Here is a 25,713-nt window from a genome sequence, read left to right as displayed (position 1 = left end):
CAATTCCTTCATTTGTAATTTTGGAAAATCATCACCTGAATAACAATTTTGCCAAGTAATATTATTTACTGAACTGTTCTCATCCTTAAACTATTGTAGCTGCTGTGTGAAGTGCTCACGGCTGGTCCCGGCCTAGCCTCTCATGGCAGTGTCTTGGTTCGGTGTGCAAGTGGATCTTGCCCTGGCATGTTTCTGAGGCACCAGGGATGTTGGAGAGATGGCAATTCCAGCAGCAGTGATGGTATCAAGAACAGGCAGCCGAGGTCTCCCAGAGAGTGAGATAAGCAGAGGACTCAAAGACTGGTCCTAAGTTTATACTACAAAAGACTTTAAAGTAACTACAGAGGAACCTCAATTATCCAAACGGGCACTATTTCGTTCGGATAATTGATTATTCGGTTAATTGCTTCTATGCCTGTTCTGGGGCTTGGAGTTTCCTCTTTCCTTGCTCTGCCTGCCTTGCTCCCTCTCTCTGTCTCAGGGTTTGTTTCTGAGCAGACACACACTTGTGTGTAAGGGAAGTGCAGCATTACTGAAGCCTCCCGCAGCCCCATCAGTTCAATGGGATTGACACAGCGAGCACTTGCTAAGTCCACTCCCTATTCAGGAGACGACGCAGCAGCACACTGCACACAAGCCCCCGCCCCACTTCTGCCCCCCCAACTCCGTTCAAACCCATACCCCATCCACCCCCTCCCACCATCCAACCCCGTGTCCCCCAGGCTGGGTATCAACATCAAGACTGCTACTGCATTTGGGGGGGGGTGTTGAGTCTCAAAGTAGCGCACACAAACATTTTACTGCAACATTTTGACAAGTTCCATCTTTGCCCTATACAGGACAATGTTGGAGAGATTATCTTGCAAAGGGGGGGTTTGGGGTACACCCCTGTGTAGAACTCCGAAGAGAGAGGGCGGGCAGTCAGTCATTTGGAGAAGGTGCCTGGGGTCCCAGCCAGGACTGTTCTCGGCAGCATTTCAGTAAGCCCAGATCGTTTTTAATCATTGTAAACAAAAGACGTGATCAGTGATGGGTACACCTCTTTGATGTAATGTTTCTATCAGGACCCTGAGATCTTCTTCGGATAATCCAAAATTCAGGTTATTGATATTCGGATAATTGAGGTTCCTCTGTGTTATATTATTTCTTTATTTTTCTACTATTCTATGAAGTAATGCTTAACTTTTTAACTCTCATTTCTTTTACAACCTTGCACCTAAGTTTATTTTGTACCTTGGTACCCAAGATGGTACCATGCACAGCGATATTATACACTTTTCACTGTGCTCCTGTACTTGGTATATGTGATCATAAAACCTAAATCTAAAGTGTCAAAAAGGGCTAAAATTGGAACACAAACAATATTATAAAACTGGCCCTGAAATTATATAAAATTCAAAGTATATTCATATCTCTTGCTTCATTGCAATATGCACAATACAGTGCCACAAACAAATCTTTTAAAAGTTTACTGATGTTGGCAGCCCCTTGGGTTGAGATGACAACTGTGAGGCTAGATGACTCATGAACCCAATTTTGGATCCACAAATCTTTCTGCAATGAGGCACGTTATTACGTGGGGAAATGGAATGTGTAGTCTTCTTTCTCCTTCCTCTGTTGCCAACACTCCACCTCACAGACAACTCACTGAGCCTCGTGGTTTGCACCTTGATGGATCAGCAAGTGCCAAACTGAGCAGTTGGTAGCTTCCTCCTCCCAGGAAAGGGCTGGGAGGAGGAAGGGCTGACGAGGTGGAGTCATTAAATATATTCAAGGTTGAGGCAGACAGAATTTTAATCAGTAAGGAAATCTAAGATGTTGGGGGAAAAGGCAGGAAAACGAATTTGAGGGTCATCAGATCAGCTTGATCTCACTGAGTGGTAGAAGGGACTTGATGGGCCAAATTACTTACTTCTTTTCCTAGAACAAAGAACAGCTCAGCACAGGAACAGACTCTTCAGCCCATGACGTCTACGGTCTACGCCAACCTTTCATTTTAATGGTTGGAGTAAAGAACTTTCAAAACTTGACTGGAGTAGACTGTTCACACATAAGGGGACAACAGACAATTGAGAGGCCTTCAGAAGTATGATAACGCTTATAGGCTTCAGTAAAGCCTTTGATAAGGTTCCACATGGTAGGCTGTTGGAGAAAATGCAGAGGCATGGAATTGAGGGTGATTTAGCAGTTTGGATTAGAAACTGGCTTTCTGAAAGAAGGCAGCGAGTGGTGGTTGATGGAAAATATTTAGCCTGGAGTCTGGTTACTAGTGGTGTGCCACAAGGATCTGTTTTGGGACCACTGCTGTGTGTCATTTTTATAAATGACTTAGACACAGGCATAGGTGGATGGATTAGTAAGTTTGCAGACGACACTAAAATCGGTGGAGTAGTGGACAGTTTGGAAGAATGTTACAGGTTGCAGGGGGACTTGGATAAACTGCAGAATTGGGGCTGAGAGATGGCAAATGGAGTTTAATGCAGCGAAATATGAGGTGATGCACTTTGGGAAGAATAATAGGAAGGCAGAGTACTGGGTCAATGGAAAGGCTCTTGGCAGTGTGGATATGCAGAGGGATCTTGGAGTCCATGTACATAGATCCCTGAAAGTTGCCACCCAGGTGGATAGTGCTGTAAGGCAGCATACGGTGTGTTAGGTTTCATTGGTAGAGGGATTGAGTTCTGGAGCTGCAATATCATGCTGCAACTGTACAAAACGCTAGTGCGGCCACACTTGGAATATTGTGTACAGTTCTGGTCGCCCCATTACAGGAAGCATTGGAAAAGGTGCAGAGGAGATTTACAAGGATGTTGCCTGGTCTGGAGGGAAGATTTTATGAGGAAAGGCTGAGAGACCTGTTCTCATTGTAAAAGAAGAAGGCTAAGATGGGATTTGATAGAGACATACAAGATGTTCAGAGGATTAGATAGGGTAGACAGTGAAAGACTTTTTCCTAGGCTCAGTTTATACGAGGGAGCATAACTACAAATTGAGGGGTGATAGATTTAAGACAGATGGCAGAGGCAGGTTTTTTATGCAGAGAGTGGTAAGGGCGTGGAATGCCCTACCTGCCAATGCAGTCAACTCAGCCACATTAGGGAGATTTAAACAATCCTTGGACAAGCACACGGATGATGATGGGATAGTGTAGGGGGACGAGCTGAGAATAGTTCACAGGTCGGCACAACATCGAGGGCTGCAGGGCCTGTTCTGTGCTGTATTGTTCTATGTGAAGTTATTTGGGTGGAAATGAGAAATAAGAAAGGGACGATCACCTTATCGGGATTGTATTATTGACGCCCTAATAGTCAGAGAGAAATTGAGAAACAAACTTGTAAGGAGATCTCAGCTATCTGTAAAAATAATAGGGTGGTTATGGTAGGGGATTTTAACTTTCCAAACGTAGACTGGGACTGCCATAGTGTTAAGGGTTTAGATGGAGAGGAATTTGTTAACTGTGTACAAGACAATTTTGATTCAGCATGTGGGTGTACCTACTAGAGAAGGTGCAAACCTTGACCTACTCTTGGGAAATAAGGCAAGGCTGGTGACTGAGGTGTCAGTGGGGGAGCACTTTGGGGCCACCGACTATAATTCCATTATATTTAAAATAGTGATGGAAAAGGATAGACCAGATCTAAAAGTTGAAGTTCTAAATTGGAGAAAGGCCAATTTTGATGGTATTAGGCAAGAACTTTCAAAAGCTGATTGGGGGCAGATGTTCGCAGGTAAAGGGACGGCTGGAAAATGGGAAGCCTTCAGGAATGCGATAACGAGAATCCAGAGAAAGTATATTCCTGTTAGGGAGAAAGGAAAGACTAGTAGGTATAGGGAATGCTGGATGACTAAAGAAATTGAGGGTTTGGTTAAGAAAAAGAAGGAAGCATATGTTAGGTATAGACAGGATAGATCAAGTGAATCCTTAGAAGAGTATAAAGGAAGTAGGAGTATACTTAAGAGGGAAATCAGGAGGGTAAAAAGGGGACATGAAATATCTTTGGCAAATAGAATTAAGGAGAATCCAAAGGGTTTTTACAAATACATTAAGGACAAAAGGGTAACTAGGGAGAGAATAGGGCCCCTCAAAGCACAGCAAGGCAGCCTTTGTGTGGAGCCGCAGAAAATGGGGGAGATACTAAACAGGTATTTTGCATCAGTATTTACAATGGAAAAGGTTATGGGAAGATATAGAATGTAGGGAAATAGATGGCGACACCATGCAAAATGTCCAAATTACAGAGGAGGAAGTGCTGGATGTCTTGAAACGCATAAAGGTGGATAAATCCCCAGGACCTGATCAGGTGTGCCCTAGAACTCTACGGGAAGCTAGAGAAGTGATTGCTGATATTTGTATCATCAATAGTCACAGGTGAGGTGCCGGAAGACTGAAGGTTGGCAAACGTAGTGCACTGTTTAAGAAGGGTGGTAAGGACAAGCCAGGGAACTATAGACCAGTGAGCCTGACGTCGGTCGTTAGAGGGAAGCCTGAGGGACAGGATGTGCATGTATTGGGAAAGGCAAGGACTGATTAGGGATAATCAACATGGCTTTGTGCATGGGAAATCATGTCTCACAAACTTGATTGAGTTTTTTGAAGAAGTAACAAAGAGGATTGATGAGGGCAGAGTGGTAAATATGATCCACATGGACTTCAGTAAGGTGTTCGACAAGGTACCCCATGGGAGACTGATTAGCAAGGTTAGATCTCACGGAATACAGGGAGAACTAGCCATTTGGATACAGAACTGGCTCAAAGGAAGAAGACAGAGGGTGGTGGTGGAGGGCTGTTTTTCAGACTGGAGTCCTGTGACCAGTGGAGTGCCACAAGGATCGGTGCTGGGTCCACTATTTTTTGTCATTTACATGATTTGGATATGAGCCTAAGAAGTATAGTTAGTAAGTTTGCAGATGACATCAAAATTGGAGGTGTAGTGGACAGTGAAGAAGGTTACCTCAGATTACAACAGGATCTTGACCAGATGGGCCAATTGGCTGAGAAGCTGCAGATTTAGTTTAATTCAGATAAATGCTATGTGCTGCATTTTGGGAAAGCAAATCTTAGCAGGACTTGTACACTTAATGAAAGATCCTAGGGAGTGTTGCTGAACAAAGAGACCTTGGAGTGCAGGTTCATAGCTCCCTGAAAGTGGAGTTGAAGGTAGATAGGATAGTGAAGGCAGCATTTGGTATGCTTTCCTTTATTGGTCAGAGTATTGAGTACAGGAGTTGGGAGGTCATGTTGCGGCTGTACAGGACATTGGTTAGGCCGCTGTTGAAATATTGCGTGCAATTCTGGTCTCCTTCCTCTCGGAAAGATGCTGTGAAACTTGAAAGGGTTCAGAAAAGATTTACAAGAATGTTGCCAGGGTTGGAGGATTTGAGCTATAGAGAGAGGCAAAACACACTGGGGCTGTTTTCCCTGGAGCGTCAGAGGTTGAGGGGTGACCTTATAGAGGTTTACAAAATTATGAGGGGCATGGATAGGGTAAATAGACAAAGTCTTTTTCCCGGGGTCGGGGAGTCCAGAACTACAGGGCATAGGTTTAGGGTGAGAGGGGAAAGATATAAAAGAGACCTAAGAGGCAAATTTTTCACACAGAGGGTGGTACGTGTATGGAATGAGCTGCCAGAGGAAGTGGTGGAGGCTGGTACAATTGCAACATTTAAGTGGCATTTGGATGGGTTAATGAATAGTAAGGGTTTGGAGGGATATGGGCAGGGTGCTGGCAGGTGGAACGAGATTGGGTTGGGATATCTGGTCGGCATGGACAGGTTGGACCGAAGGGTCTGTTTCCATGCTGTACATCTCTATGACTATATTCTATGTAACGCGAGTTCATAGGCATCATGTTCCCATTAGTGAAAGGCAAGTCTAGTGAGATTAGGAAACAATGGATGAATAAAGATACTGAGTGAGCTTTGAGAAGATTTGTAACTCAAGTTGAGGTTCTGGATGTAAATTTGTTCGCTGAGCTGGAAGGCTTGTGATCAGACATTTCGTCACTATACTAGATAACATCATCAGTGAGCCTCCAGTGAAGCGCTGGTGTTATGTCCTGCTTTCTATTTGTGTGTTTAGGTTTCCTTTGGTTGGTGATGTCATTTCTTGTTCTTTTTCTCAGAGGGTGGTAAAGGGGTCTAAGTCAATGTGTTTATTGATAGAGTTCCAGTTGGAATGCCATGCTTGCAGGAATTCTCGCGTGTGTCTTTGTTTGGCTTGTCCTAGGATGGATGTGTTGTCCCAGTCAAAGTGGTGTCCTTCCTCATCTGTATGTAAGGATACTAGTGATCGTGGGTCATGTCTTTTATGGCTAGTTGATGTTCATGTATCCTGGTAGCTAGTTTTCGGTCTATTTGTCCAATGTGGTGTTTGTTACAGTTCTTGCAAGGTATTTTGTAAATGACATTAGTTTTGCTTGTTGTCTGTATAGGGTTTTTCAGGTTCATTAGCTGCTGTTTTAGTGCGTTGGTGGGTTTGTGGGCTACCATGATGCCAAGGGGTCTGAGTAATCTGGTGGTCATTTCCGAGACGTCTTTGATGAGGGGAGAGTGGCTAGGGTTTCTGGGTGCATTTTGTCTGCTTGTTTGGGTTTGATGCTGAGAAATCAGCGGACTGTACCCGTTCTTTTTGAATATGCTGTACAGGCGATTTTCCTCTGCTCTTTGTAGTTTCTCTGTGCTGCAGTGTGTGGTGGCTCATTGAAATAATGTTCTAATGCAGCTTCGTTTGTGGGTGTTGGGATGATTGCTTCTGTAGTTCAGTATTTAATCCATGTGTGTTGTTTTCCTATAGACGCTGGTTTGAAGTTCCCTATTGACTGTTTGTGGCATTTAGGAATGGCTGTTTGTTGTTGTTTTCCTCCTCTTTTGTAAATTTTATACCAGTAAGGGTATTATTGAAGGTCTTGAAGGTTTCCTCTAATTTGTTTCATTTAGTGATGACAAAGGTGTCATCCACATAGCAGACCTGAAGTTTGGGTTGGATGGTTGGCAGAGCTGTCTGTTAGAGTCTCTGCATTATTGCCTCTGTTAATAACCCTGATATCGGAGATCCATGGGTGTTCCATTGGTTTGTCTGTAGTGTTGTTATTGAAAGTGAATTGTGGTAAGGCATAGGTCCACTAGCTTGAAAATATTGTCCTTGCTGATGAAGTTGGTGGCGTTTGGTGTACGTGTCTTTGGTTCTTCTAATAGCGTAGCCAGTGTTTCTTTGGCCAGGTTGATGTTCATGGATGTAAATAGGGCTGTTACATCAAAAGAGAGCATTATTTCATCCTCTTCTATCTTGGTGTCTTTGACAGTGTTCAGGAATTCTTGGATGGAGTGCATGAGTCTTCTACTAAGTGTTTTAGTCTTTGGTGTACTTCCTACCAGACTACTCAGATCTCTTGGCATCATGGTAGCCCACAAACCCACCAACACACTAAAACAGCAGCTAATGAACTGAAAAGACCCTATACAGACAACAAGCAAAATGAACATCATTTACAAAATACCTTGCAAGAACTGTAACAAATAGACAGAAATCTAGCCACCAGGATACATAAACGTCAACTAGCCACTATCACTAGTATCCTTACATAGAGATGAGGAAGGACTGGGACAACACATCCATCCTTGCACAAGCCAAACACACATGCACGAGAATTCCTAGAAGCATGGCATTCCAACTAGATCTCTATCAACAAATACATCGATTTGGACCCCATCTACCGCCCTCTGAGAAAAAGAACTGGAAGTGACATCAACACAAGAAATGACATCACCAACCAAAGGAAACCTAAACACAGAAATAGAAAGCAGGACATAACACCAGCGCTTCACTGGAGGCTCACTGATGATGTTACCTAGTAAGGTGATGAAACGTCCAAAAACGAATCTTCCAGCTCAGTGAGCAACTTACACCCAAAGATACTGAGGTCAATGGGCTGATGAATGGAAGATGGAGTTTATAGAGTCAGAGCATACAGCATGGAAACAGACCCTTTGGTCCAACAAGTCCACACTGACCATGTTCCCAAATTAAACTAGTTCCACTTGCCTGCATTTGGCCCATATCCCTCCAAACTTTTCCTATTTGTGTACTTATCCAAATGTCTTTTAGATGTTGTAACTGTATCTGTATCCACCACTTTCACTAGCAATTCATTCCACATAACAAACACTATCTGCCCCACATGTCTTTTCTAAAACTTTCTCCTTTCACCTTAAAAATATGCCCCCTAGTATTGAACTCCCCCACCCTAGGGAAAAGACCCTTGCTACTGACCTTATCTATACCCATCATGATTTCATAAACCTCAAGAAAGTCACCCTTCAATCTCTTACGCTCCATTGGAAAAGTCCAAGCCTATCCAGCCTATTTTTATAACTCAAACCCTTCATTTCCAGCAACATCCTGGTAAATCTTTTCTGACTCCTCTCCAATTGAATAACATCCTTCCGATAGCAGGGCGACACAGTAGAAGAGGCCTCACCAATGTCCTGTACAATCTCAACATGGCATCCCAACTCCTATACTCAAAGATCTGAGCAATGAAGACAAGTGTGCAAAATGCCTTCATAACCACCCTGTCTATCTGTGACACAAATTTCAAAGAATTATGTACATGAACCCAGAGGTATGTCTATTCTCAAACAATACCAAAAGGCCCTACCATTAATTGAACAAGTCCTGCTCTTGTTTGTTTTACTAACATTAATACCTCATTTATCCAAATTAAACTCCAAATGCAAAGTACACGTTTGGCATGGACTAACTGGACCAAAGGGTCTGTTTCTGTGCTGTATGACTCTACAACAACGATGCAATTCTAAATTAATCCCATCTGGCTGCATGTGGTCCATATACCTCTACTCCCTGCATTTTCAGGAGTCTGTATAAATACCTCAGAAACACTGCTACGGTGTCTGCTTCTACCATTTCCCACGGCAGTATGTTACAGGCACCTACCCACCCTCTGTGTAAAAACCTTGCTTCACACATCTTCTTTAAACTTACCCCCTCTCACCTTAAACCTATGTCCCTTAGTATTTGACATTTCCATCCTGGGAAAAGACAGACTACCTACTCTATTCCATGCCTCTCATAATTTTATATACTTCTATCAGGTCACCCCTCAGCCTCCAATGCTCTAACAAGAACAATCCAAGTCTGTCCAACCTTTCCTTGAGGATAATACACTCCAATCCAAGCAACATACTGATAAATGTCAGTTTTCACCCTCTCCATAGCCTCCACATCTTTCATCCAGTCTAATGACCAAAACTGCACACAATACACCAAATGTGGCCCAGATAAAATCTTATACAGCTGCAACATGACTTGCATGACTTACATCTTACAGTCAATGTGTCTGTGTATTACAACAACCTTAGTGCATCCTTACACATTTTCCTCTAGTGCCTTTTTAGCATAGGTCAACAGAGAGCTGGGAGAAGAGAACCTTTCAAGATAAATGGGTTTGAAGCATCTAGACACAATGGCCTGTCTATTAAGGTTGGTTCTTCAGGAGCCAGGATGTGATACAGGTGGACGCAGCTTCGTGGAAAATGCTTGCATTGGTTTGGCCGACATGTAATCTGACTCCCAGGATTCAACTTAGGCTGGTGAAAGTTCTCAAAGATTGTCTAGGTCTTGTTGCAGTAGAGGAGGGTGGACAACACAACAGCCCTATTGACCAGGTCATTTGTTGACAATAGTGACCTCTAGAAGTCAAAGAGATATTGTTGCAGCTTGAAGAGGGCAGCAGTTGACTTGGTGCTGGATTTTTCATCGATGGTGGTCCCTTGGGAGAGGGACATACTCCAGTGGCACACATCGTTGGAACTGGAGTGTGGGGGTATTTCTCCAACAAATTGCAGCAAGTGGACATTAGTTACATTGTTCAATACAAATACACAAATCAATACCAGTCATTTACACCAGGCAAAACCAATGGGAAAATTTACCTAATCATCTCCATTGTGGCTGGGAGTTGTGGCACTAATTTATGGATCTAATAAAGTTAGGTAAAGAACCAGTTAATCAAGAAGTAAATGCTGGAATCATTCAGAACTAGGAAACAGCTAATAGTTATAGGTTAATTATGAGATAATTGGATGAGTGATTGACTGTATGTACACATGTCTGAACAAATTGATTAAAGCATCTATACTTGGGGAGCCAGTAATCAATGGGTTTGGGTTTGTGCTGTGAGTGCTGAAATAAAACTGACTGATACAGTAAATGACAGGACTTTGTCTAACCAACATTGTAGCCTCCAGGGTCTAACAATTCAATCGAGTGCACACTTCTACTCAACACTTACAACTACACTGCTTGAGGCTGACCCCTGTCTGGTTGATGCTCTATGACTACAAACCAGATAAAACAATTTGTTTTTAAAGTTTCCATCTCACTGAGGAAACTTGAGCCTACATCCACCAACCTACTCTGTAAACTCTGTTCGCTGTGATAGCTTTTACTAATTTTACATATTGTGTTCACAGACAGGCTAAGGAAAAGGAGCAAAAACATTACCTTCGCCCAACTTCAGTGGCAGAGATATGAATTAAGGTTGATCATTTATTGGCAAAACCAAACATATTATCCCTGTTCCCATAAATGCTGCTTGAACTCCTATGAGCTTTTCATCAGTTATTCAATGGGCTGGCACAAATACAATGGACTAATTTCTGTGTTGCAAGACTTTCTACCATTTCTAGCAACCCAGTGTTTTGCGTCAGCCTAAAGTGAAGATTTATTGTTATAAGTTGAACATCTAGAAGAGTTCATTAAATGGGGACTTAACATTTAACTTATTTAGCATTGCTCTTTTTCTACATAGATATTTTCTAATCAACTTGTTCAGCGATGTCATTACTTACCTCTGGAGCAGGTGGGACTTGAAGCTGGACCTCCTGGCTCAGTGGTAGGGACACTATCACAGTACCACAGGCACAAGAATTTCTTTCCGTCAACAGTTGATATCTGTGGTGCAATCAACAACCTTCGTGTCCAGACTGACCACTTCAGCTGGCCACAAAGAACTGACAATCTTCAGTTTCCTAAATTTGGAATTTGCAACATTACCTGGATACTTCTTTGCGATCCAAAACAGACTAACTACAATGTTTGCAGAAAATACTATAATCTCAAAAATACTTATTAAAGCTCAACCGGAATAAACACTTAAAAGGAAATGGAGGATAAACACAGAGTGTATGGGTCAAAGAGATTGTTTCCAGGTTGTAATTTACATTGCATGTACAGCACAGAAACAGCCTGTTCAGCCGATCTAATCCTTGGTGATTTTCACAGTCTGCTTAAACTTCCTCCTATTCATTTTCATCCTTCCCCAATGGCAGGTCATCCTATTCCTTTCTACCTCATGTCTTTATCAGGCTTGTACCAGTCTGATTTGTGATGAAGGTTCATTATGCAGTATTATTTTGATTTGGAACCTTGGGATCTAACTTGATTTGTATTTCTGTAGTGTGTGTGTTTGGAAGGGGGAAAGACAGTTGTAGTGTCATCTTAGATTTGTTCTGAGAGTAGTGCCAGAGTGTCTGAAGTTAGCTTTATGCATGTTAGGGAGATGATTAAACATGAGGTGAATTGTGCAATGCATTACAAAGAAAAATCCTCCAGTGACACAAAGACAGAAACATCCAGAATCAGTCCGGCAGTTTGCAGTCAGAAAGAACAGATCTGTAGCAGCAGAGATCCTGTTAGCTTGGCAGTTTCCAAACAGCTTGCGCTGAAAAGAAGCCCTGATGAACTTAAAAGTGAACAAGAGAAAAACTCCAGAGTCAGAAGGTTGTGGAAGACACATTTAAGGAATCTATCTTAGAAGTAGATGAGTTGCGACGGCAGTTGGTTTAAGAAGTTCGGGAAGAGACATTAAATTTTAGAAAAAGCATTGTGTGAATGCAGAAATTTGACAAACAGAAACTGATTATGGTTGTGCCAACTGAACAGGGTGTTTGTAAATGGAGTGAGAGTGACCCTTCATTGAGGTTTGAACATCTGTAACATCGCTGTTGAGTTTGAACTTTTAATTCTGATATTTGTAACAAGAGCTTTTCATACAGTTTTCACATGATGCAACATATTTACAGCCTCCCTTATAAATACATTGTTAAAAATCACACCATACCAGGTTATAGTCCAACAAGTTTATTTGGAAGTACTAGCTTTCGGAGACCTATTGAACAATTCTACCTATTGAAGAAGCAGTGCTCCAAAAGCTAGTACTTCCAGATAAATCTGTTCGACTGTAACCTGGTGTTGTGATTTTTATCTTTGCTCAACCCAGTCCAACACCAGCACCTCCACATTATAAACACATTGGCCCCTTATGAAATCAATGTGACTGAGTACTATTGTAAACAAATATCAAAACAAAAATGATGGCCGTTCAACTTAGGCCTTATTTTGATATCTGACTTGTCCATTGGCTAGGATTATAATACATTAATGGGGCAATAATTGCCACATTCTCACCGCACTCCTAAGTTGCTTTCGGATAAATTGGTTACATTATTAAATATTCAACTTAAAATCATTCTTTAGTGTAACCAGTCACAACAAACATTAATTACTTCACCTTAATTGCCCTTGAGAAAACGATGGTCAGCACCTTTCTGGAACAGCTGTGTGGATTATAATATTTCCAAGCAGTTTTTAATATACTTGAGTGACTTTCCAGGCCAATTAAAAGCATAGTTAGGAGCAGTGGAGCCATATGTAGGCCACACCAGATAAGTCCTCCCCTAAACGACATTAGCAGATGGTATTTGACAACGATGTAGTAGTTTCACGTTCACCGTCACTGCCAATAGCTTTTTAATTCTAGATTTTATTCATTGATTTTAAATTCCACAGCTGCTGGAAATTGAAACCACATTTCCACAGTTCTAACAGTAACCTCTAGATTACTAGCAAAGTAACTAAAGCATTGCACTACCCATGCTCATTATAAATAAGCACAGTTTATTAAATACAAAAGGTGCTAAAATTACATACTACAGTCAGCTCTGTTAAAGCTCACCTACAAATTCCACATGGTGGGCAATGGTACTGCTTCTTGTCTACATCAAAGAGATGACAGGTGTCACAGTAGTATTCTCCGAACACAGTTTTACAGTTTTCACAGGTCTTTTTCACCTACCGGGAAAAGTAACAGAATAAAGAAAGCGTCAAATTGCACATGCAAAACAGTAACCCACAAGTAAATGATCAAACAATATTATTGCACAAATTGATAAAACTGATGCTAACAGAAAAAGAAAACTTCAGTCTCAAGATCTGAAGTATATAGTTTAATAATGTTGTAGATGATAATCAATTCATATCAAACAAATACACACAAATTTCTTTCATCCACAACGAACCAGTAACCTCTACCACCTAGAACAGTGTTACCCAAACTTTTCCCAACATTACCTCATTTTGAGACGTGTGAATTGTTAGAATCCCTCATTGAGAATTATGAAGGCAGAAGGGGCAGGGAGAAGAACAACTGGGGGGTGGGGGCAAAGAGAACAGACCTCCTCTATGACCACTGCTACCTCAGAGCTCCTGACACCAACATTTTAGCTTGCGATCCCATCTCTGAAAATCACATGCCATCTTCCTTCACTGTAGCCAGGCAAATTCCTGGGAGTCCCTCAACAGCATTGTGGATGTACATATAGCACAAGCACTGCAGCTACTCAAAAAAGCAGCTCACCATCACGTGCTGAAAAGCAATTAAGGATTGATAATAATGTCCTTGCCAGTAACATATACACAGAGTCATAGAGATGTACAGCACGGAAACAGACCCATTGGTCCAAATTGTCCACACCGACCAGATATCCCATCCCAAACAAGTCCCACCTGCCAGCAGCCGGCCCATATCCCTGCAAACCCTTTCTGTTCATATACCCATCAAGATGCCTTTTAAATGGTATTCTTCTTCGCTGTCCACTACACCTCCAATTTTGGTGACATCTGCAAGCTTACTAACTATACCTTTTATGCTCACATCCAAATCATTTATATAAATGCAAAAAAATCTCATGAATGAACAAAAAAAGCACAGTTAGTTCTGAAGAGAGGGGCGATACACTGAGGTTGGTTTCCTTGGAGCAGAGGAGACTGAGAGGGGACATGATTGAAATGTCCAACATTATGTGGGACATATATGGGGTAGTCAGGAAGAAACTTTTCCCCTTGGTGGTGGGATTAGTGATCAGGAGGCATAGATTTAAGGACTTGAGGTTCAGATAGGATGTGAGGAAAAATGTTTTCACTGAGAAGATGGTGGGAATCTGTAACTCACTGTAAGAGTGGGAGATGCAGAAACCCTCAAAACATTTAAGAAGTATGCATTTGTGATTCCAAGGCATACGAGGCTATGGGTCAAGTACTAGAAAATGGGACTAGAATTGTTAGTTTGTTGCTGTTGACTTGATGGGCAGAAGGGCCTTTTGCACTGAAGATCCTTATGACTATGACAACACATAAGCAATTCTTTAAAAATTCTAAATCTTAATTTGTGGTTGCTAAGCTAGCCTAACAGTTACAATATGGAGGATGCCCTATGTGTACAACCTAAAATGCAAATCCAAGGTTTGGACTAAACATAAAATAATAAAGTGCTTACTTTGCATATTCCTAAATTCATCCACTTAACAAATGCCTTCAGGAAATCAAGAGGAAATGCAAAATTAATGAGGATTTGGAAAAACCTTTTTTTTTATTCTAACTATACTTGTATTGCTGGATTTTGTAGAACATCTAAAAGGTCGAAGTCAAAGCAAAACATGAAATTAATCCCATGGGATGTAGCAATTACTAACAGATCTAAGCTTAACATTCACGCTCATTATTAGTTTATTCCACTGAATTATGCTCAAATGATAACTATTTGTAGTTGTACCAACATTCAAATGTTGCGGGCTGACTACTAAACTTGAACAAACAGTTCTTGATTCAACACTGGCATCCAGAAACAGAGTCATAATGAGTGACTTAAAGGCAGAGAGACGACTGATGTTTTGTGCTTGTGATCCTGAATATCAATATTTAAGTTTTCAAACATCCATAAAGTTTCTGCGGATAGAATTATTTAACAATTCCAAAGCTTCCCTTGCTGACCTCCATGTTCCATATATTCCATTCTATCAATATTTGCAGATGTCACCAAAATTGAAGGTGTAGTGGACAGCAAAGAAGGTTACCTCAGAATACAACGGATCTTGATCAGATGGATCAATGGGCTGAGGAGTGGCAGATGGAGTTTAATTCAGATAAATGCGAGGTACTGCATTTTGGAAAAGCAAATCTTAGCAGGACTTATACACTGAATGGTAAGGTCCTGGGGAGTGCTGCTGATCAAAGAGACCTTGGAGTGCAGGTTCATAGCTCCTTGAAAGTAAAGTCGCAGGTAGATAGGATAGTGAAGTTGGTATACTTTCCTTTATTGGTCAGAGTATTGAGTATAGGAGTTGGGAGGACATGTTGTGGCTGTACAGGACATTGGTTAGGCCACTTCTGGAATACTGCGAGCAATTCTGATCTCCCTGCCATCGGAAGGATGTTATGAAACTTGAAAGGGTTCAGAAAAGATTTACAAGGATGTTGCTGGTATTGGAGAGTTTGAGCTATTAGGAGAGGCTGAATAAGCTGGGGCTGTTTTCCCTGGAGCGTCAGAGGCTGAGGGGTGAATTTACAGAGGTTTATTAAATCATGAGGGGCATGGATAGGATAAATAGACAAAGTCTTTTCCCTGGGGTCAGGGAGTCCAGAACTAGGGGGTATAGGTTTAGGGTGAGAGGGGAAAGATTTAAAATGGACCAAATGGGCAACTTTTTCACACAGAGGGTAGTGTGTGTATGGAATGAGCTTCCAGAAGAAGAGGTGGAGTTTGGTACAATTGCAGCATTTAAAAGGTATCTGGATGAGTATATGAATAGGAAGGGTTTAGAGGGATATGGGCCAAGTGCTGGCAAATGGGACTAGATTAGGTTAGGATATTTGGTCGGCATGGATGAGTTGGAACAGTAGGTCTGTTTCTGTGCTGGACATCTCTATGCCCCTCATGATTTAATAAACCTCTGTAAGGTCACCCCTCAGCCTCTGACGCTCCAGGGAAAACAGTCCCAGCTTACTCAGCTTTTCCTAATAGCTCAAACCCTCCAACCCCAGCAACATCCTTGTCAATCTTTTCTGAACCCTTTCATGTTTCACTGTATGCATCTGTCCCACACTAAGTCCAATTCATCATGAATTTGCACCAGTTCCTTTCCAGCAATATTACCTCTAAGTTGCATGAGCACACATCAGTCCAGAATTTAATATGCAAGGGATAAGACTGGGACCAAAAAGTGATCTTTTTACGATGTATACATATTTAGCTGTGTTGGAATCATAGAAGGAGCATGAAGACAACTGATTCTGGACTCAAAATGCTAACTTTTACTCTTTCCATAGATGAGCCAGATCTACTGAGTTTCGCCAGCACTTTCTGGTTTATTTTATATGGAACAAACCAAACGACTTACACACACATAAACGAGGAGGAGTCTTGCCTGCTATCCTAAGGTCCTCCTCCTCTTAATTTATGCCATGACTTCACTTATTCAATCATTGAAACCTCCACCAGTTAGCCTCCAGCTGTCCTCAGTTCTGCTGTGGGTTCATCTCTCTCACACACAGCCAGCTCTGACCACACATTCTTAAAGGTGCCTAAGTCAAGTATCCCTATTTTTTCTAAATCAGACTTAAGATTCAATATTTTTCACCCAAGCTTTCAGCTAACCATCCAAAATGGTGTCTTCCCTATATCTGTGTTTTTCAGAATTCCTCAGGATAGTTTGTATATTAATTTTGGACACTGAAGGGGTGAAGGGATATGGAGATTAAGCAAGACAGTGGAGTTAGACATGATCCTTTTGAAGAAGAATGCAGGCTCAAATCGCTATATGATCCATCCTGCCTCCTAATTACTGTGTTACAGATGTTAAAGGCTTCAAGAATATGGGGAGAAAGTGGAATAAATCATTGAGACAGAGTTTGCATATCAAATGGTGGAGCAGACTCAAAGGATCAAATGGCCAACCCCTAGTTTCCATGTAATGTTATTTATGCTGTTGTTTAATACAAGTTGTTGGAGAATTGTGGTGAAATGTGAAAGGATTGCTGGACAGTTGATTCCATGATGTGATGGTTACGTTATACATACATACACATCCACACACTTCGCACAGCTTAACTGGTACACTGATGCTCTGAAACAGATTTTTCCGTATTGACCAACCTGCTGAACTGTCTCACACTTTGCACACTGAACCTGTGTAACTTTGAAGCGATCCATCTGATGATTCTCTATGTCATCGTGACATAGTCGGCAAATGTAAAACTTCCCGCAGCATGGTGCCTGAAAGGTTAAAACAATGTCCTTCTCAGCTCTACACATCAGCGCTCTACACATCAGCTTTCTTTATTGTATACACATATTGATAGATTTCTCACAGTGCTGGTCCATGGTAATTTTGGTGTGTTGTTTCATAAGGACAGGATCATGTTTGAATTCAAACAAACATGCATATTTCTTTAAAACTGGAATGTACAATGATTTCTATATTCTTGAACAGGGTCAGAAAATAAGCTCCAGGTGGCTTTGTTTGACTGAAACAGCAACTTGTATTTCCGTAGTCACACTACTTTTGAAGCTTGACACAGTAATAATGTTTGAAATACACCAAGTTCTGACAATCAGCAATGTAATAATGACAAGATAGTCATTTTGTGGTTAGTAATAACTATTGGATAGAACAGTGGGGAGAAGTCGCCTACACGTCTTTGAGAGCTTAGGGATCTTTCACATCCACCTCAGAGAACAGATTGATAAGACAAAAAATCTGAAGGTTTTGTAGTTTTTGGAGATGAGTGAAGTGTGCAGCTTTTTAATATTCCTTTGTCACTTTGCAAGACAAATTAAAAATTCACAAGAGTTTGCAATATATAGTTATCAGCTAATCAGCCTTTGATATCCATAATTTGTTGAATATGGTAAAGCAAATCTCTTTTGTGATGAAGCAATTAACCATTGCCCTCTCAGCAGCTTCTATTAAAAATTAAAGCTAGCCAGTGTCAAGATTTAATTAATCTCGTTTGCAGGAAAGTACATTAACACCAGAGGAATAGAACACAGTAAAATTCAAAGTTAAAAATTAAAACAGTTAAAATAAATCTGAAGGATGATACAGAAAAGTCAATCTAAGCAGAGAAAGTTCACAGATCTATTGCACAACCCAACTAGTGGTTAATTCTGAAACTGCCTAATGTGCCACCAAGACAATTAATAGGCTTTACATTAAACATAACGGAGACAAAGGTCCTTTACCAAATTGGCTCCACCACACTGAAGTGACTCCAGTTATCAAAATCCAAAAGGCGGCTTTGGACAATGTGGATCACTTTCCTTAACTTCGGAGCCAAATGTCAACAACAGCAGACATTGATAATGAAATTCAACATAATCTTCAGTGTGCTAGTATAGGGTTCAGTTTTCTGAGGAAGATAATGTCTGAAGACCAGGAGTTCAAACCCAGTACCAAAGTCATGCCCTTCAAAGCAGTAGCAATACCTGCCCTCCGAAATGACAAAGTCAACAAGATACAAGGAGACACAGGTGGGGGAGGCAAGCAAAATGAAAGATGGAGTCTGAAGCATGGAACTCAATGAGTGCTACTGGCTGTACAGTGCCCAAGTATAAAATGAGGTGGTGTTCTACCAGCTTGTTATAAGCTTCATTTGAACACAGTAGCAGGCCAATGATGGGAATGCCAGCATCAGAGCAAACTGGTTTTGTGAAATGGCAAGCAACTGGAAGATCAGGGATATTCCAATGGTTAGAGCAGATGTGTTTCGCAAAGTAGTCACCCACTCCACATTTAGTCCCCAGTATAAAACAGATTGTGTTGTCAGCAGTGAATATGGTAGCCGACCTGAAAGAAATATACAAGTAAAACACACATCTACCAATACCGGAACAAAAAAAATCAGGATGTGTAAGAAAAATTGGAAAAATACAGTGATCTCCGAGGGCTACAGAGGTGAAGGAATTTCAGGACAAGTGAGATTCTGGAGGGTTTTGAAAACAAGGTGTTGCCAGACTGGCTATCAATATAAGTCAGTGAGGCGATGAGGAATAAGAACCAATAGGAGAAAAAATAAATAAAATGGTGATACAGAGCACAAAGAATGTAGTAACAGGAGGTCAAATTGTGCGCAATGTAAGAATATGTATAACATAAAAAGGCACAGACAGAACTACAGCCTGAAACCATCAAGATAATCATTTAGAATAGGCCAGTGAGCTTAACACCTGTCATAAGGCAAATGTGAGAAGTTATTATTAAAGAAGTTATGACAGGGCACTTTGTTAAGTTCAAGGTAATCAGGCAGAGTCAATATAATTTGACCAACATTTTGAAGTTCTTTAAGGAGGTATAATATGTCATGGTTGAAACTTTATTGCTGGAACAGCACAGCAGGTCAGGCAGCATCCAGGCAACAGGAGATTCGACGTTTCGGGCACAGGCCCTTCTTCAGGAATGCCCTTAATATGTCATGGATAAAGGGGAAATCAGTGGATGCACTAGCTCAGAAGTCACACATCACCAGGTTATAGTTATAAGCTTTCAGAGTGCTGCTCCTATGTCAGCTTACTCCACCTGGCAAAAGAGCAGCACTCTGCGAACTTGTGATTTCAAATAAACCTATTGGACTATAACCTGATGTTACATGACTTCTGACCTTATTCATGTCCACATCAGTTGATGCACTATACTTAGCTTTCCAGAAGGCATGTGATAAGGTACCACATCAAATATTATTGCAGAAAATAAAGTTCCTATTTGGGGAGTAGTATATTGGAATGAATAGAAGATTGGCTGACTAACAGAAAGCTAATAGACATAAATGGTCTTTTTCAAGTTGGCAAGATGTAACAAGTGGGATCAGTGCTGGGGCCTCAACTGTGTACAATTTACATAAATGATTTAGATGAACAGACTGAGGGTTTGTTTGCCAACTTTGCTGACAACCACAAACTAAGTTGGTTAGGGAGTAAGTTGTGAAGAGGACATGAAACTACAAAGAGATATATATGTATGGGTTAGGTGAGTGGACAAAGATATAACATAAAGAGTATAATGTTGGAAAATGTGAAATTGCCCATCATGGTAGGGGAAACTTAAAAACGCAGAAGCAGAGTCCTTGAATTTATTTAAGGAAAACAATGAGATGAAGAGGTTCTTGTTAAGCAAGTGGTGAAACATCATTAGGGCTGGGTGATAATGCAGATTTGTGGTTACAGTCAGATCACCCATGATGTTACTAAATGGCAGAGCAGGTTCAAGGGGGTGAAAGTCCTACATCTGTTCCTAATTCATGTGTTTGTATGTAAAAAGACTTTGAGAAATTGTATTCAAATACTGGCAAACCTGTTCAGGAAGAACAAGCTGCTTTAAAGATTATGACACTATGGTTACTCAATCCTGTGTTGTAGATTCAAAACACTCTTTCTATTACTCAACAGTTATTTAAGAAACATTTTACAGCTTCTAACATATTCTGTCTCTGTCAACATCATTATTTCTGGAATCAGAGTCTGAATCACTGAACTGTTTTTCCTTACACTAAATCCATGATATGTTTCTGCCTCCTTACAGACTACTATATTCAGTCTGAGAATAATCCAGACTCCGAGCTCCTAAAGAAAACTCCAGAACTAGAAATAAAATAGCTGGTTAATATTTTCAATCATCTTGAACACACATAACTATACAAGTCTACTTACTGAGATTGATTATCACTCATGTTTGGGATCGGCAGGAAGAGTAGTAACAAGAATATTCTGATTCTACTTATAATAATCTGAAAGGATCCTTGAGGCACAGTGGCAGTGTTCCTACCTCTGGATCAGAAGGCCTGGGTTCAAGCCCCGCCTGTTCCAGAAGTATATCATAGTATATCTGAACAGGTTGATTAAAAATATCTACAATAATCTAAATCGTGCTAAATCTTAACCCCAGTGAGTTTTTGAATGTTTTTCTTTTTATATATTAACAATGACTTGCTAACATGATGGTAAAAAGGCAACATTGGGCAGAGTCAACATGAATCGATGAAATAGAAATCCGGTTTGACACGAGCACTGGAGTTTTTTTTTCAGGATGTTACTTGGAGTATATAAAAGGTCAATCAACTGATGTAAAGCATTTATATTTTCAGAAGGCTTTTGATAAGATATCACTCAAGAGGCAAGTAAACAAAATTAGAGCTCATGGAATATGGAAGAATATATTGGTATGGATGACTTCATTAACAGACAGAAAGCAAATAGAAGGAACAAACTAATGAGCCTCAGGATGGCACTGTGTTACTTTTGGAATAAAGCAAAAGTCAGTGCTAGTACCATAACTGCTCACTATTGATATACACGAAATGATTTGTTTCTGGCGACCAATTTTAAATCTCCAAATTTGCTGACAACACCGAATGGGAACACAGGTTGTGAGGAGGTTGCAGGAAAGCCTCAAGAGGATGTGGCTGGGCTAATTCAGGCGAGAACATGGCAGGTGGAGCATATGTGAATTAATGTGAAAGTATTCATTTGGTAGAAAAAACAGAAAAACAAAATATTCTTAAATAGTGAGAAGTTGGGAAGTAATGGTGTTCAAAGGGATCTGGATGCCCTTATCTACAAGTCACTAGAAGCATGCTGATGAAGCAAGCAGTGAGACGTAATGCCAGTGAAACTTACAAAATTCTTTTAGGGAATGACAAATTGGATGTACATGGGAGCCTTTCCGAGGTGATAGCACAGAACTAAGGCACATAATCTCAGAATAAGAGATAGACCATTTAAAAATGAAATGATGGGGCCTTTTTCCATTCTAAAGGAATTCTCTAGCCTAGAAATTGTGGAATCTCAATCACTGAGCAGGTTTAATACAGAAATCAACAGCTTTCTGCAGATTAATGGAATTGAAGAATATGGAGGGACTACAGGGAAGCGGCATTGAGGTAGATGTTCAGCTATGATGTAACTGAAGGATAGGGCAAATTCAATGGGCTGAAAAGCCTTCTCCTGTTGCTACATTCGAATTACCAATAATGAGTAACATTAGTGCATTATAAAGTCTGTAAATCATAATTCTTTAAAGGTCTGTGAGACATTATCTGTTCTCTTTGCATTACTCACTTCAAGATATGAACCACACCTGTTCCAACAGATAGCTTATACAATTAGACCTTTTCCTGAGTCCATCTTCTGACCATTGTGAATAAAACATATTGGATTTCTCACTGATGGCGAAATAATAACTGTTTATTAGGACAAATGTTGAACACAATGTGGCATCCTAGATACTGATTACGTCAGGTCTCCAATTGGCCCTTCCTGCCTAGAGGGGGGAAGCAGGTTCTGGCGTGTAGTTGATTAGGTGTGGGATGTGAAGCACAGTTGGCTAGCAGAGGGAGGAGGCTGTACAGTCTCTCTGGAATTTCACTACAACACTTAGCCCTATGAAAAGATAATAATTATTTGCGTTTCTTTATTCATTCTTGCGATGTGGGCATCACTGGACTTACCAAAGTTTATCTCCGAATTGCCCAGAGGTCAGTTGAGAGTCAACCACATTGCTGTGGATTTGGAGTCACATGTAGGTCAGACCACACAAGACAGCAAATTCTCTCTGTTGTAGGACATTAGTGAATCATATGTTTTTTTTTCTCCCCCTGACAATTAGTTACGGTTTCATGGTCATCATTAATTCCAGGTTTTTATTGAACTTAACTCTAACATAGTGGGTTTTGACCTTGGGTCCCCTGATCATTTCATTAGTCTCTGTGTTAATAGTGTAGTGATTGTACCATCATCTTCCTATATAGTGCCTTTCACAACATCAGGAGATCCCAATGTGTTTTGTAGCTGACTTATAGAACTCAAATATACTACTTCAATATGATCTGCTCTGGCCCATAAGAACACAGAAATTAGGGACATGAGTAGGCCATTCAGTCCTGTTGAGCCCACTCTGCCATTCAATATGATCTACTTGTGGCTTTGACAGGCACTTTCCTGCCTGTCTCTCAAACCTGGAATCCCTTATCGATCAACAATCAGTCGAATTCAACCTCTGATGTATCAAATAATACAGCCTACACTGCTCAGTGGCAAAGCAAATTCCACAAACTCTGACTTTTTGAGAAATGCATCCTCATTTCTGCCCTCAATGGGAAACTCCTTGTCCTAGGACTATGTTCCCTGGCTCTAGATTCCCCTGTGGGTTGAAACACATGAACATTCAGCCTCGAGAGCGTGGTGCTGGAAAAACACAGGTCAGGCAGCAGAATCGCCTCCATCTACTGCGGTTTCTTATGATTTTAAATCTGAAATGCAACTGGAGGGGGTGGGGGAGTGACATTCGATGCTTATCCCTCAGTCAACATCGCCGTTAGGAGGAGGGGGAGGGAGGAGGAGGAGGGGGGGGGGGGGGGGTTCTCTGGGATCTTCCTGTGCACGAACAGGGGTGGCGTGGTCCGACGCTACATAAATACAGGTCCCTTGCTCTGCTCTCCCGCCTCAATGGGGGGGGGTTTATGATCAAGCTTACCTTGAGCCGGCAGGAGCGGGAGTAATGGGGGCAGGTGAGGAGTGGAACTCCAGGCCCAGGCTCGGCCTCCGCCATTAGGCCGCCCCCCGACCCGGTCACCTGGAGACGACCTGCGCAGCTGCAGTACCGCCGCCCTACCGACAGGGCGAAGGCGCAGGCGCCGGACACCTGATAGTATGCGCACGCGCGTAGAAGGCCCGAGTGTGGGCATCCCGACAATGTGCGCAGGCGCACAGCCGGTTCCCTGACAACATGCGCATGCGCCAAGCTGACCCCATGAGGGAATCCTGACATGGGAGAGCTGGTGTTGGACTGGGGTGGACAAAGTTCCAGAATCCCACAACACCAGGTCAGAGTCCAACAGGTTTATTTGAAAGCACTAGTTTTCTGAGCAACAACCACCTGATGAAGGAGCAGCGCTCCAAAACCTATTACAAATAAACCTGTTGCACTCTAACCTGGTGCTGGAAAAGCACAGCAGGAAAACCGACCTTTCGGGCAAAAGCCCTTCATCGGGAATGAGGCTGCGGTGGAAGGCAGTGAGGGTGCTTCATTCCTGATGAAGGGCTTTTGCTGCCTGACCTGCTGCGCTTTTCCAACACCCCACCCTTAGCCCCGAATCTCCAGTATCTGCTCTCCCCACTGGTGAGGGAATCCAGACAGTGTGCGCACGCGCAAACCCGGCACAGCGACGGGGACAATGTACGCAGGCGCAGAGGTGGCAGGCGTGGAGGTGGATACAGAGGGTGACAAAGTTATAAATCACACACAAGGCCAGGTTACAGTCCAACAGGTTTAATTGGAGTTAAAAATCACACAACACCAGGTTACAGTCCAACAGGTTTAATTGGAGTTAAAAATCACACACAACGCCAGGTTACACTCCAACAGGTTTAATTGGAGTTATAAATCACACAACGCCAGGTTACAGTCCAACAGGTTTAATTGGAGTTAAAAATCACACAACGCCAGGTTACAGTCCAACAGGTTTAATTGGAGTTAAAAATCACACAACGCCAGGTTACAGTCCAACAGGTTTAATTGGAGTTAAAAATCATACACAACGCCAGGTTACAGTCCAACAGGTTTAATTGGAGTTAAAAATCACACAAGGCCAGGTTACAGTCCAACAGGTTTAATTGGAGTTAAAAATCACACAACGCCAGGTTACAGTCCAACAGGTTTAATTGGAGTTAAAAATCACGCAACACCAGGTTACAGTCCAACAGGTTTAATTGGAGTTAAAAATCACACACAACGCCAGGTTACAGTCCAACAGGTTTAATTGGAGTTAAAAATCATACACAACGCCAGGTTACAGTCCAACAGGTTTAATTGGAGTTAAAAATCACACAAGGCCAGGTTACAGTCCAACAGGTTTAATTGGAGTTAAAAATCACACAACGCCAGGTTACAGTCCAACAGGTTTAATTGGAGTTAAAAATCATACACAACGCCAGGTTACAGTCCAACAGGTTTAATTGGAGTTAAAAATCACACACAACGCCAGGTTACAGTCCAACAGGTTTAATTGGAGTTAAAAATCACACACAACGCCAGGTTACAGTCCAACAGGTTTAATTGGAGTTAAAAATCACACACAACGCCAGGTTACAGTCCAACAGGTTTAATTGGAGTTAAAAATCACACACAACGCCAGGTTACAGTCCAACAGGTTTAATTGGAGTTAAAAATCACACACAACGCCAGGTTACAGTCCAACAGGTTTAATTGGAGTTAGAAATCACACACAACACCAGGTTACAGTCCAACAGGTTTAATTGGAGTTAAAAATCACACACAACGCCAGGTTACAGTCCAACAGGTTTAATTGGAGTTAAAAATCACACACAACGCCAGGTTACACTCCAACAGGTTTAATTGGAGTTAAAAATCACAACAACGCCAGGTTACAGTCCAACAGGATTAATTGGAGTTAAAAATCACACACAACACCAGGTTACAGTCCAACAGGTTTAATTGGAGTTAAAAATCACACACAACGCCAGGTTACAGTCCAACAGGTTTAATTGGAGTTAAAAATCACACACAACG

At 41.5% G+C, this 25,713-nt stretch overlaps 1 protein-coding gene across 2 annotated transcripts in view; it reads right to left on the bottom strand.

Moving 5' to 3' along the window:
* rchy1 (ring finger and CHY zinc finger domain containing 1) overlaps positions 1 to 23,810 on the bottom strand; it is a 45,413-nt gene extending 21,603 nt beyond the window's left edge. The window contains exons 1-3 of one of the 2 annotated variants that reach the window (XM_087979883.1): positions 23,659 to 23,810; positions 17,289 to 17,408; positions 13,035 to 13,150 (exon numbers count right to left, since the gene is read on the bottom strand). In XM_087979883.1, coding sequence (XP_087836009.1) covers positions 13,035 to 13,150; positions 17,289 to 17,408; positions 23,659 to 23,733 — 311 coding nt within the window. In that variant the 5' untranslated portion in view covers positions 23,734 to 23,810. The remainder of the gene's footprint in view (positions 1 to 13,034; positions 13,151 to 17,288; positions 17,409 to 23,658) is intronic. The other variant, XM_087979884.1, reaches the window with a different exon arrangement.
* Positions 23,811 to 25,713: the final 1,903 nt, after the last annotated feature.

This window comes from Chiloscyllium plagiosum, unplaced genomic scaffold, assembly GCF_037043375.1.
Source record: "Chiloscyllium plagiosum isolate Xiang-an unplaced genomic scaffold, Cpla_swu_hap1 HiC_scaffold_36, whole genome shotgun sequence".
NCBI classification, from domain to species: Eukaryota; Metazoa; Chordata; class Chondrichthyes; order Orectolobiformes; family Hemiscylliidae; genus Chiloscyllium; species Chiloscyllium plagiosum.
Note: the sequence above shows the minus strand (reverse complement) of the source record. Positions and strands in the feature narration are given on the sequence as shown.